Genomic DNA, 14368 nt, shown 5'->3' on the forward strand with positions numbered 1-14368 from the left:
GACGGTACTGCACATACTGCACCAAAGTGCCAAGATTAATAAGACTGAGTATACACAAAAGCATTTAATGAAAAGTATCCTGTAGCATTTTTGACCATTAGTGTTGCTATGGAGCAATGTTTTTATGATTATTTGTTTTTATGTGCCTGTGCATGAACACGCGTTCGACGTGTTACACATTCCTGGTGATGGTTTTACACTATTCCACTTATTGACAGTTGATGGCGGTAACACTGCAAGAAAAATGGCAATGCTTCAGCAAAGGCAAGGAAGAAGCTAGCAAACATGGTGATCGTAATGAGGATGAATATACAGTTAACCGGTTTGTCATGCCTCAAGGATACACACAATGCATTTTGGTGATAAACACTGAATGTAAATGTAACTTTGTATACAATAAAACCTCACAGAGTACCTTTAAGGCCTGCTGAAATTTAGTCAGTTTTCATCAACCAACCCCAGCTGTCTTTTATAATATTCTTATATGGACATTTTAGTCCAGAATATATTGATGCCAATCTTGGGAAACTAAATCAGAAGTCTAGGATGAGCTGGAATTGTGCCATATTTGGGGTTGCAAGTCTGGTGGACATGTCCATGTGTGTGTTGCAACAATAATTTGTTAACATTAAATTTACTTTAAAGGAAATGTTTTTGGATTTTTTCCAAGTCAGCCTCAAAGCACACCTTGAATAGTAAGCTAGTTAAGAATGAAGAAGCACCTTTCGTAGACATCCTGTAGCTTGATTAGTATGGCATATCAGGGGGTTGCATTGTGATTGATTGCATGGTGTATTACCCAACTATTGCCCCAGGAAAGGATGGTTCATAAACCCGTCACTCTGTAACCCCACAGAAAACCACATAGCTCAAGTCACACCAAAACTAGATTGATACTTTGTTGAGTACTACCTCAATGTCTTAGTTTTGTCCTTTATGTTGTAATATTTTTAAGAGGGGAAAAGAAAATAGCTATCATCTTTCGATTATCGTCTTGATTTTTAATTAGGCTAATTTAAGATTCACACTGCAATGGGTGTAAGGTAAGGGAAAGAATATGTTTCCAGTTTAGGATATTGATTTACAGTATGTACAGTATATCTAAAAAGGAGGAAATCCATAGTTGTGATAAGAGCCCTCATATGAACAGCATTGACTTGAGAAACATCACTGCATACACTGCATTTCAGTGCAACTTTGAAAGTCTTCTGTAATTCTTTTAAGTTAGTTCAAAGCTATGATGCTGCCTTGAGCTTGGTGATTTCAGAGTTCTAATGGTAGTTATTAATGGCCACGGCAAATATATTCTACAATTACATTGGTGAGATCTACTTCCCTTTCAATTAAGGGTTTAAAGAATATCTTGAATCTCCTTTAATCGTCTTCATAGCATTTGACACTCTCAGCTGAGAGAACATTTGTGTTCACTTGTTAAGCAGTAATAATGAATTGTTTCTGTAAACATTTCAAATGAAATCATTTATGATGTTCAACATACAACATACATACTAATAAATGGTTAAATCAGTACAGAAGGAAAATAAATAGACTCATAATTGACAAATATAAATTGAAATTGCACTTGCCTGATCTTTTCTTTGGTTTGGATTTTTTTTTTTTTATGGCCACTGTTGGTATGTCCGCGACAGGTATTTTTTGTCTTGGCTTACATTCAGCAGCAGGGTATTCCCCGAGATACACTGGGGGTTCCGAGCCATTACTACACGCCTAAATCTGGACATTTTCTATGAAGACATCAACAGGTAACATCTGACTTGTATTTGAAAGATTCAACTTGTTATATAACGTAAGTCTGCTAACATGCAAGATAAAAGCTTCTCAATCAAATGCAAATAAAAATGGTAAGAAGGCACTTTGTCCGTTATATAACAAGTTGCACCTCAGAGTCTCAGCAGTTCTTCTGAGATAATCCGTCTCTGAAAAGCATAGATTATAGACCTCCATTCGCAGGTGGAAACGTCTTTTGAATGCATATCATCCACTCTGAGGGAGCCCCCCTGTCCACACAATAGCCAGCGACAGTGTAAGCATCTTCCCCCGCTGTGTTCCACCCCACAGGCAGCGCACACCGATAGGCAGAAAAACCAGTGGGAGTGATCCAGCCCTCTCGAGATCAGTGTTCTACAGCATTGGTTGACATTTTTCATTTTTTCCTTCCTCCCCATGTGTCTGTGTCTTATTCCTCAACTGGTGTAATGAGCCGATGTTGTGTTGCCGGCAGAGAATGGGAGAATCACTGCAACAGCTAAAGGGACCTCCTCACTCCTCTGCATTGCTGGAACACAGCAGATGTGTTACTGACTGCTTAGACGGACTGCACTAAGCAGTTCTGTTTCCAAAGGATGTGAGATTAAATTACTTTACTCACTGCTACACTCATAAAAGATAGTAGAGCCCTTGTATTATTGTGCTAATGTTTAATAGCATTTTGTGTTCGGTGGAACAATTCTTGAATATTCTGCAAATGGCATCACATGATGTCTTTTGATTGGCTCAGTTTCCCTGATGGGGAAGGGAAAGGACTCACTGTTTACATATTTAATTTCACCTCTGAGTATCAATCAGGAGACTGAAATAGCGATGCTTAAAAATGACATTTCAATCCCAATGTGCTCAAGACAAAATAACACTGTGAGCATGATTTCATCATGTGAGCATGATGAAAGTTTGCTTACACACTTACTGTAAGTAATTTCAAATTTTTAAACAAAACTACAGTAAAAAAAAAAAAAAGCTCACTACACCAACAATCTGATAATGTCTCAATATGAATGCTTATTAATAATAATTCACAATAAATATCTAATGGTTGCAGCCACAAGGCACAATGTGAAGGAAATATAGTTCACTTTAATGATTGCAAATACCTACAGCTGGCTTAATTACATGGTCTGAAATCTGTTCACGGAGAGTGCCTTGTTTCTTTGGCAACTGTACTTTATATGGACCCTTTTTGTTTGTTTTGTGTTTCATATATTAATTCAACATTAATTTAACAGAGGGGAATTCTGTTATCCTTCTCGTCTTGTGACAAAAATAACACAATGTTTTGTGTTAGACAACAGTATAGGTTACGTATAAAAATAATAACCCATACTAATTACAGTTTCTCATTGTAGATGTATAAATATTACTTTGTCTGTGTAATGTGTCATACATTCAAGTGATATTTCCCAACATCTTATGTCAACACTGCTGCTGCTTGCACACAGCAAATGCAAAGGCAGCCAGTCACAGCTTTTATTCTAAGTTGTTTTATGGTTACTGTCAAAAATCAAGTGTTTGAATGACTTACTGATGCTAAAATGCTAAACACTGCACCTGTAATAAATTCTGTTCTTTTAAATCTCCATTAATCGATGTAATGTTAATAGGGTTGCTTACATTAATTAGAATTATCATGCAATTCTGCAGTCCCTGTCAGCTTTAGCTTTTTTAGCCTCTTTTAGCTAATTTGTTGCTGTTTACGGTTTGCTTTAAAGAAAGAGGAAGCATCTGCAAATGATTCTGTCTTGGCAGTTGCTTGTAGCATGTTGTGAAGTTCTTCTACCCCCAAGTGGCCAAAAAAAAAAAAAAAAAAAATCTTATTATTGCAGCTTTACAAGTTTTTTTTTTTTTTTTAAAAAAGACTATCAATGGCCATGAGATAATTTAATGCTAAACAGTGAATCAACTTGTTTCGAGAATTTTCTTGGCTCAAAATAAGAAGTGATCCGTTCTTTCCTGCCTTGTTTCAAGATAAATGTGGATCAGCTTCACAACATCACCAGAATTCTTACTTAGTTAACAAACAATTAACACTAATTTGGGAAATGCACATTTCTGGGCCCGTTTTGTTGCTCGGTGGTGCTTTGGTTTGTTCCACGGCATAAAGAACCAAATATAGATTATGTCAAACTTTGTTGAAATATCTCCAAATAAAGTGGATTATGATTTTTTTTCAAGTTAAAACAAATATCCAGGGCACATATTTCACAAAGAGCAAGAACATCTTTCTAGAATCACAATTTTCCAAAAATGGACGAGTAAAACCAATCACATGGACTGGACTGTTTGAGATATTATTGGCTTCTTTGTTTTTATATATGCACTGTTATTACTCATTTGCTTGTCTTTACTGTAGATTATTGCTATTCTCTTTGTTTTGCATTCACTGTACATCCGGATACATCTGGTTACTGATACGCATCACAAAAGTAGCTCTGCTGTAAATAAAATATCATATTTAAATAAAAATCATAAAAATCAGTATTTGTTGCAATCAACTGATTTTGTATACAGCCAACATTGCAAATTGCATGTTTTGTAGTTTGCTCCAGGCAAGATTTGCTGTTGATCGAGATAAAATGTGAGTTAGGGAATAGATTATAAAAAGATTTTCAATGTAGCTTCACAATTATATGTGACTACACAGGCTGCACATAACTGTGTAGTAAAGGCCGTGTTATGTAAAGATCATATTATATAATACAAGATACAAGATCAGTTACATCTCAGTCCATAATGCACAAGATACACTGTAAAAAATGACTGTGAAATTTACATAAAAACTATGTAAAATCCCTACAGAAAAGTATTGTAAACTCAAAAACATATATTTTTTGTTTAAAGTACAGTGAATTTTTGGAAACTATTAAACAGAATGTTTTTGTTATATTTACAACAACAATATGTGATTACAATCAAATTTATTTGTTAAAACTACAAATATTGGTAACAAAAACAGAGAAATACTGTAATACTCATAACAAAACAATTTAGTTAATTTCACATGCAAATATTGTAAAAACTATAGTTTTAGTCAGTTGTTTTAAAAAATACAAATATATGTAAGTCACTTTACAAGTTTATGCTGTAATTTTAACATGATTGATAAAATGATGCAAATTGACGTAGGCCTATTTAAAATGTTTTCACAAAAAAGTTTTATTGTGAACCTGAGAGGTTACCTATCTATTTAAATATAAAAAATATACAATTTTAATAACATTGCATTTATAATTTAGGCTATTTGTAGCATATTGTAGAGTGTGTGTATAAGACATTCAAATTATTGATATATGCAAAGTAACACTGTTCAGTCCTAATCCTTGTATGCTTTATGTTTCTTTTAGTCTTTATCATTATCATTTTCACAGGCTAAACAACCTAACAGTGCCACCTCTAACCACTTGTACTTTTACTCTCTCATTGTGCACTGAGTCCTCCTAATTTTGAAATTTAAAAGTGCGCAGCTGAAGTTCGTCTCTGATTGGATAATGACGTGAGGGCGGGAGAAGCGCGAACCATTAGCCGTTAGCGTCACTAAGGAGCCAGTGTGCAGTCTGCAGAGCAGAGAACGGAGCAGAAATCTTCGGACCACTTCATTTTAAAAGATTTTAGGACAAATCTACAAGTTTTTTGGAGGGTCTGTGGCTGTTCAATTGGAAGGTAAGCTTCATATTTAGGCTACTCTTTTTTCGAGACCAGACGAAAATGTGTGCTGAAAGCTAGCTAGCTAGCACCAGTCCATATTTAAGACCAGTAACGTTAGCTCAATGTGTGATAACTTAATTCAGCTGAAAAGCACAGGCAAACATTTGAAATCCTAAAAATGATCACCTGCGTCTTTTGTAAAAGCAAATTTGTTACATTAAGAGGCTATGTACTGCATTGCAGAGTACATAGGAATGAGCCTCATTGTCTTTTCAAATGTGCTGGCGCCAACTGTAGTCAAACATTTACCACTTACTCAGCTTTCAAGGGCCATTTTTATCGTGTGCACAATGCACCTGCACCGCAAGCTGCTCCTAAAGCTGTTGTTGCGGATTTAAAATGCGCAGTTTCATTATGTGCCCGCAATTTACACACGGTGAAAGAGCTAGTGTCTCACTTAAATGATCATTTTGGAGAGGGCAGGTCTGTGTCATGTCCAGTAAGTGGTTGTAAGCATGTGTTTACAAAAAAGTCATCATTTACTTCTCACATGTGTAGGAAGCATAAAGCATGCTCCCCTGATGGTATTGATGACATGTACAAGGAAACTCGCCTTCAGCCCCCAAATGTCATTGCCAGTACAGATGATTCAGAAAGCACACATGAAGCCATGCCAACAGCTAGTGCAGCCAGTGATATGCCAGAGAATGATAGTCAGTCTTATCTCAGAAACATGTGTCTCTTTTACCTTAAACTGCAAGGACAGCTGCTTATTCCTGCCTCTACTATACAGACTATTGTTGAGGAGATGCAAAATGTGCACGAGTTAGGTCAAGCCTACACAATAACTAAAGTAAGTTCTTTATTAAAAAATGATATGAGCCTATCAGATGAAGCAGTCACTAAAATATGTGACTGCATTAAAGAGTCAGATTTGTTCTCTGCCTGTCATCAGGGACAATTAAGAACAACATACACCAGAAATCAGACATTCACAAAAATGTTTAAGTACACGGAACCCCAAAAAGTGCTATTGGGAATGGATGAAAACATGACACAAAAATTTGCGTACTACATACCAGTGGCAGAAACTCTGAAGAGCTTTTTGCACTCCCAGTTATGGAGGAATGCACAGCCACAACAGTTTGGAGATCCTGATGTAGAGGTTTTTACGGATTTATATGATGGAAAAATTTTCAAATGTCACCAGTTCTTTAATGAAAACCCTGAAAGCCTCAAACTGATTTTGTATCAAGATTCATTTGAAATTGTGAATCCCCTGGGTTCTGCTAAAAAGACACACAAAGTTCTTGCAGTTTATCTTTCATTAGCAAATTTACCCATTCATTTGCGTTCAAATACTGATAATATGTTTTTAGTCTTGTTGTGTGTTGAGAATGACTTAAAGCGTTTTGGAATAGCCAAAGTTTTCTCAGAGTTGTTGGCAGATCTGAAATCCTTGGAGACAGATGGAATAAATGTAGATGGAAAAACAGTAAAAGGGGGTCTCTACTGCATTGCTGGGGATAACCTTGGTTCTCATTGCATAGGTGGGTTTACAGAGAACTTCAGCCGCTCTCAATATTTTTGCAGGTACTGTGACATCACGAGAAGTGAGTTTGAGGCTGATCCAAATGCCTGTGGTCCTCCACGCACCCCAGAGACGTATGACACAGCTGTTGCTGATCTCCAGGCTGAAAACATCCAAGACGTCAGAGGAATAAAGGTAAACTCTATCTTTAATACCCTTGAGTCTTTTCACGTATCCCAACCTGGTCTCCCGCCTTGTTTAGGTCATGACCTCTTTGAAGGAGTCTTGTCATATGATCTAGCACTGTACTTGAAGAACATTATAAAAATGAAAAAATGGTTCACATACTCACTCTTAAACAGGCGCATCAAACAGTTTAAGTACAAAGGATCTGAAGCACTCACAAAGCCATGTGCTGTCAAACCTGACGGAGCCAAGTTATCAGGGCAAGCCATTCAAAACTGGAACCTTCTGAGATTGCTACCAGTTTTGATTGGTGACAAAGTGCAAAATCATGAGGATGAAGTATGGCAGTTAGCTCTCCAGCTAAAAGACATTGTGGATCTTATTTGTGCTCAGAACATTTCCTTGTCCCAGATAGCATATCTTGACATTTTGATCCAAGAATATTTGGAGTTGAGAAAGATGATGTTTCCTGAAATTCAACTCAAACCCAAGCACCACTATTTGCGCCATTATTCAGCACTGTCGTTGAAATTTGGTCCATTGAGGAGATTATGGACGCTTAGGTTTGAAAGTAAACACAGTTATTTTAAAAGATGTGCCAGACACTTGAAAAACTTCAAAAATATTTGTCAAACATTGTCAGAGCGTCATCAGATGTATCAGGCATATCTTTTAGCTGGGCAAGAATGCAGTAAACTACTGCAAGTGAAGGACAGCTGTGCGTTTTATCCCAACCTCTACAGTGACGCTATTAAACATGCAGTCAGGGAGTTAGCCTTTTCAGAAAGCAATACCACAGTTGCCACAGATATTCAGTACAAGGGCACTGCATATAAAAAAGGACAGTTTCTTGTGTACAGAAATGATGAGTATATGGAGTTTGGTGAACTTCTACTCATCTTGATTCAAAATGACACATCTGTGTATGTTTTGATGGATATCCACAAAGGCATCTTCCTCTCAGAATACCATCTGTATTCTGTGACAAAGGACAGTCTTGGGTTACAATGTATCAACATTAATGACCTGCCTGATTTCTATCCTTTGGTATCATATATTCTTAATGGATTCCAAGTCATTCCACTAAAACACAGTATTGTGGCAAAATAAAGTCCAATTAAAGCTGTTAATTGGACTGTTAGTTTGACATTAATATAAGTGTTACCTGATGCATGTCCCTGTTCTGTTAAGTGTATGTACTGTATATTTTTTCTGTTCTGCATTTCTTCTTCAGTGTAAATATGAGTGACTCAGGGCGAACCTTCCTAGATGTCGCCATCATGGAAGCCCTACCAGAACTTCAAGTAGTAAACAAAAACATCCTGGAAGAGCACTTGCAGTCCATTGGAGTCGAGACGTATGATGATCTACGCTTCGTAACGGAGGCTGATTTGATGACAGTATTAAGACCTGTACAAGCCAGAAAGCTTCTTTCTGTTTGGAAACAGAAATGTAAGTAAAAACACCACAACACACAGCTATTCAACAGCAAAAGCAGACATGGACATTGTGTAATATTGTACAATGTGAATCATAATCTTATTTTTTTGTCATTTAAAGACCAAACTCCCGAGAACAGCTCACTATCATCTGTGGAAGCCTCACCTACCCAACTGCTGTCATCGCTCTCTGTTTCACCCCAAAGTTCATCGTCAACCTCCTCCAGCAGCCTAGGACTTGACACACAGTGGGAAGACAACTTTGAAATTCCATGGAGTAAATTTCCTGAGGAAGTGATGGATTCTTTGGAGAGGGGAAAAAGGCCAGGCCCAAAACTGAGGAGGCAAATGGTCCGGATTGTTGTGACTGAGATGATGGAAAAATGCCCCCATGTAGGTAAAAAGCATTCAACTGATGTTGCAAAGCAAATGGTGGCAAAATATCCCAATTCTCTGCAAGATGTAATAGAGGGCGATATTGTTGGAACAGGCTACCATTCCCTTGTAAAACAGCTGCAAAACAGAATCGAAAATGTGAGGCGCACTTCAACACCCAAAATAAGAAAAAGAAAACATCAGGCTGATGACTCAGACCACACAGATGAGATCCCATTAGAAGAGAGAGCAGCAATGCAGGACACTTACGGATGCATTAAATGGAATGTGAAATTTCTGCCCCGTGAAGAAACTCAAGAGAGCCAGCACCAAAAGAAGGAAAAACTCAAGGAGATGTTCCAACAATCTGATGCCAATCCAGAGGAGGTAAAATGTCTAATGAAGTCCACTTTTTACACACAGCGTCAACATGTCAACCAGGGAAAAAGTATCAAAAGCCTTCGAGAGGAGTGGCCATTTTGGTTTGACGAACTTGGCATGTCGGTCCACTTCAAGGAACTCACTGGGATTGACCTCAAAGAGACATTCACGCGAAATTTGGATTTGAAGGGAAAAAGGCTTCTCAACTACATGACCACAGTTTATGTCACCAAGAGTAATAAGTTCCTTCAGACTTATGCAAGGCTTCAGAGGATGCGGGGACAGCAGAGTGGCTGCTCAGATGATGTGAAAGAGATGGTCCTGCTTCTGCTCAGCTACTTTGATGAGAAGGAGGAGTCCATGTTCTTCCATGTAGAAGATACCTGTCTGGCAGAAGAGGTCCAACTGGAGCAAGTGCCTCTGACACCTGCTGTTATTGTCTGTGGTAAGTCTGTTTCATATCTCTTTTTTTTAATTGCACTGTTTATAGAATCTGTCATGTGAGTGCAGCGCTTATTAATATAACCTGTTAAATAATTTGTTCATAGGACAGTCCTGCTATTCCTCAACAAGGTACATGCTGAGTCTGGATCGGAACCTCATCAACACAAACATCTCCTCCTTCATTTCTGCATTGTGCCTCATGTTCGGGAGCTACTTCTGTTTCAACATCCATTATCCATCTGAGCTGGCTTCAACTCTGGAGTTTCTTCAAAGGTGAGTAAACATGGCATGGCATTTCTCAGACCTGTACTTTAATTAAGCCTAAAATGGCTAAGCTACACAAAAACTGCCTTAATAGTTCCTAGGGCCAAAAACTGCCCCATTGAAACCCATTAAAACCACTATTTTTGATCCCACGTTTATCTTGACAAAAACTAATGCATTCCTTTATGTTAAGATTTCGGTTTGGACCACAGGCTTTCAATTTGTAGTTTTTATATTTGTCCATCAGGTGGCACCACTTTTACCCATTCAAAGCATGCCGCAAAGTTTCACACTTTTTATTGTTTTCTGGAAGAAAAGTGTGTGTGCTATTGATGTCGGATAATGTTGTGTATGTGTACTCACTAAATGCATTTAATGGAAATTATTTAGTTTTTTTTGTATAAAAACAGCATTATGTAGAGTTATGTAAACATACTGGCATTGAAAGGGTTAAAAAGCTAAAAATATAATTAATATTTGATATGTATATTTCAGACTCTAAAAGAGTGACATGTTTAAAGTAGAAAAAAATATCAAAATATACTATTTTTATAGCAGTTCATGGGAACAAGCCACGTTTTGGCTTTAAAAACATCCACGAAGTAAATAAGTTAAGAACACATGAAGTTTTTTTTTTTAACTGATCAATTAAAATGCTTAATATGCTTTTATTCTACAGGTGTTTTTTCTCGATAAACCCAGAAAAAGGAACTAAGGTGGAGAATAAAAACTCGAAGCGTCGTCTCAATCTGAACCCTCGAGTCCTCACCCTGATCCAGGACCTCTCCGATCACGAGTGGCGTTAAGCCTAAATATGGACTCCTTCTGTGCACTCTGACTGTTTGTTTGAGAAGAGGTACTGTTACTTTTCGCTTTGTTCAATCCACAATGTGTATTATGGTAATTAAGGCACAACGTAATTTTTGTTATTTTGCAAAAATACCTTAACAAACGTGCATTCTTATTTTGAGGGGGTACGCCTCTCCACAGATCTGACCTGTAACTTGGCCTGTTGGCATCACGTGATTGTCTCCATGGAGATAGATAAGTTTTATGCCATACTGTGGAACATTCAGAATGTAAACAAAATTTTGATTGAATTGGGTTGTTGTTGTGTGCCTGACACTTAAACTTTGTTTGTTAAAGTTTGTTAAAAATGTCCAGATTTAAAGAGGCTAATCTTCTGGAGTATCTCAACTTGGATTCAGTCATAGTTCAAGAACCATTATATGTAGCTTCTTTGCATGTTGTATCTGTTGAAAAAAATGCATCCAGTTGTTTACAACTATTATTGCTGTTAAATAAATTTCCCAAAAGTGATATTTTTCTCTCGTCTTTTCTCAAGATGTATTTTTGCAGGTTTATACGTAAATTTTACATTATAACTTGATTATTAAAACATAAAAACACAGCATATTTTGAAGAGATTTTATATATAATATACAGAACCATTCCATTTAAAATGCAGAGTTTTACTGTTGTTCTACCGGTTTAAATTAGTTTTTGTTTGATATTTCCCTGTTAATTTTATCATTTATTGATGCACAATTAGCAGTTATTACATGTAAAAAATACAGGAAATGGTCTATTTATATACAACACCGTTATGTGAAATTAACAAAAAAAAAATTGTAGACTTAACAGTTTTTTAATGTGATTCAGCCGTGATTTCATTCACTGTAAATCAATTTACATATTTCGTCTGTAAAGTTGTCTACTGTGCTGCTGTATTTTTTACAGGAATTCTCTGGTAACCACAGCTGCCAGCGTTTTCCTGTAAAAACAACAGTTTTTTTTTTACAGTGTAGCTACTGATTTCTGAGGCCTTAATATGTTATTCAAGTACGAGGACAGAATTCAGTATTTCAATCACGTTTCCAAATCACTTTGTTCTTCTCTATTTTTCATGAACTGTTATTCCTTTAATATTATGAGCATGAAAACTACAATCTCTCTTATAATTCAAAACCCTGCTCAGAGTGACTGTGATACTCCAGTCCAGGCTCCACACTCAACTAGACCAGCTACAAGAAAAGGAGTAGAAATATTTATCAATTGAAACCTTATTTAAATAAAGGTCAGAATATAAAACATGTACATTGTTGCACCTGTGGTTGTCTTTATATCTGAACTAAAAATATCTCACAAGACCTTGCTAAACCTGATAAAGGAAACAAGTACTTTTGCTATTCTTAAAGCCAAACCTTATGTAGCAGAATTGCAGTTTATACCCACATATAATTAATCCCAACAATAAGAGACTGACGACATGGAGCCTACTAGTCCTAGTAGTTTAACACCTCTAATAAAAAACTCCTTAATAACCCTTCGGGATTTTGTGTCCATTAAAAAACCATCATTTGTTGATGTACTTATTAAAGCAATATGGCACTGGAGGGGGGATTTCCACATTGTAACTGTGGCTCCACCTGTTCACTCAGATTCATGGCTCAGGAGGAAGACAACATGGTGAGGACAGAATCCAAACACGTTGGAAAGGGGCCATTGGAAAGGGGCCATGGTCACACTCAGTGGCAAGATCTAAGGTTCCCATTAGGTCTCACCAAACAGTATGATCTGCAAGCTTTAAACGAGCAATATAGTTCTCTAATTAAAATCGCTATCAGTTGATCGTTGAGCTGTTATTCATTTCTGAAAAAATCACTCTATTCAGCATTTTCCAGCTCATTGCATCATTATGGTTTTAAGGCCTGCGGCTTTACAGTTTTAGTTTTAGTTTCTAGCCACTCTGATAAACACACTGTTAGCTACCTGCCTAGCTGACTAGCTAACTTGCTAATTGAGCCGCTAAAGAGCCAAATATTTTACTCAGGACTTGGTGGAGACCAAAACAGAGCTAAAAGAAGAGTGAATATTAGACGTACAGAAACACATCTTCAAATGAATGATAATGTTGCTCTGTATCTGCCGGGTATGTAAATAGATAAATGTTCTCACTAGTTCACCCTATTGACTCAAAAGGTGATCATATGTCAGTGTTGTGTTCCTCTGCCATCAAGTGGATCACAAAATATGCATGATGTCACACCGGCTGGGTCTTAATGCTCATGGGTATTTAGAAGATGTTTTGGATTCAAAATCAATCCTTTCCTTGATCAGTAGAGAGGAGGAAAAAAAAGTTGTACAGGGCCGGGCTAAAATTAGCAGTGATGTCTTCCTGTGTAACAGGAGAGAAGCTGGCCTGCTAACATCACAAAAATCTAAGGCCTGGCACATTCCACTGTATAAATAACTAGGGAGAGTTGGTGGACGAGGGGGGCGGGCCAGAGAGACATTTTCAAAGAGGGAGAGAGAGAGAGAAAGGGTTTAGGCAGTATCATTGAGTGATGTGACAGCTGTAGACTACGCACATGGCCAACCAGTACAGAGCTGAATCAAACTGAAGGTTAAATGGAGAGTCAAAGGAAAACTTCTGAACCAAGATCTTGATTTCAAACTTTGTTTGAAGGTGATAAGAAGGTTGATAGGATTGTTTTTGCATGCTCTCATCCTGAAAGTCTCGACATTAATAGATAGATCTTACTTAAAATAGAACTATGTAAATCTATTTGACTGTTGCGTTGTCTGCTTACATGAAACCACTTTTTGGTCATGTCCGCAGTGACCTGTGCTAGCAACATTACTGCTATAAAACTGTATCACCAGGTTGTGGTGAAGTAGCACGTATACAATATCTTACTTCTCTATTGACCTGTATTTCCAAATATTGTGGCTTCCCAGAGGTGATGCATGCAACACATTAGATGTTGACACAGTGCAGAACTTTAAAAACCGAAAGCAACATATTTATCCCGCAGTAAAATGTCTGAAGTTGCATATCAAGGGTCATTTAAAGTTTTGTCAAACCCAACATCTATGCTGACCAATAAATGATTATTCACAGAAAGAAACTGATGGTATAATTACTGTATTTGTATTGCAAGCTTCTTATCTTTGTTGCAGTTACAGTCCTACTGATTTAGATTAAGTTGAAAACAACAGGGAAGTAAAGCTCAATTCATTTTCTGAGAATCACGGAAATGGGGACACCGACATTCTTTGTTATCAACATCTTTTATGTAAATCAGGCAAGCACTGTCTTGTCATAATTTTTAACTACTCTCATTTGATGGTCTATCTTTTCTGTGTAGTGTCCAAGCATATTACATAAATACAGTAAATGAAATATAATACACTGTGGTTTCTTGCTGCCCACATTAAAAGGAATCTTTGTCATCACATTGCCCACTCTGCAGACACCAACACTCTTTTGGTACCCAATTTTTTTCCTAGGCTTGCACAAAGCATCTCG

The 14368-nt window shown here is 37.1% G+C and overlaps 2 protein-coding genes across 2 annotated transcripts in view; one reads left to right on the forward strand and one right to left on the reverse strand.

Annotated features, from left to right (window-relative positions):
• The window catches only part of spegb (striated muscle enriched protein kinase b), a 49261-nt gene that overhangs the window by 30561 nt on the left and 4332 nt on the right, over positions 1 to 14368 (reverse strand). The gene's annotated exons all lie outside the window — the stretch shown is intronic.
• On the forward strand, positions 4815 to 11376 carry LOC121906657. Its single transcript, XM_042425632.1, has 6 exons — positions 4815 to 5451; positions 7030 to 7162; positions 8388 to 8605; positions 8714 to 9793; positions 9897 to 10065; positions 10736 to 11376. Exons 3-6 carry the CDS (start codon positions 8395 to 8397, stop codon positions 10860 to 10862), a joined length of 1587 nt encoding a protein of 528 aa, XP_042281566.1. The 5' UTR covers positions 4815 to 5451; positions 7030 to 7162; positions 8388 to 8394; the 3' UTR covers positions 10863 to 11376.

Source organism: Thunnus maccoyii, chromosome 11 (genome assembly GCF_910596095.1).
Source record: "Thunnus maccoyii chromosome 11, fThuMac1.1, whole genome shotgun sequence".
In the NCBI taxonomy this organism is placed as follows: domain Eukaryota; kingdom Metazoa; phylum Chordata; class Actinopteri; order Scombriformes; family Scombridae; genus Thunnus; species Thunnus maccoyii.

What these genes read in the sequence shown, in the direction of transcription:
- LOC121906657 (XM_042425632.1), top strand. Translation starts at nt 8,395, where the DNA reads ATGAGTGACTCAGGGCGAACCTTCCTAGATGTCGCCATCATGGAAGCC. An exon ending in TTCTGTTTGGAAACAGAAAT is followed by an intron (nt 8,606 to 8,713) that starts GTAAGTAAAAAC and finishes TGTCATTTAAAG; the next exon opens with ACCAAACTCCCGAGAACAGC. An exon ending in ACCTGCTGTTATTGTCTGTG is followed by an intron (nt 9,794 to 9,896) that starts GTAAGTCTGTTT and finishes ATTTGTTCATAG; the next exon opens with GACAGTCCTGCTATTCCTCA.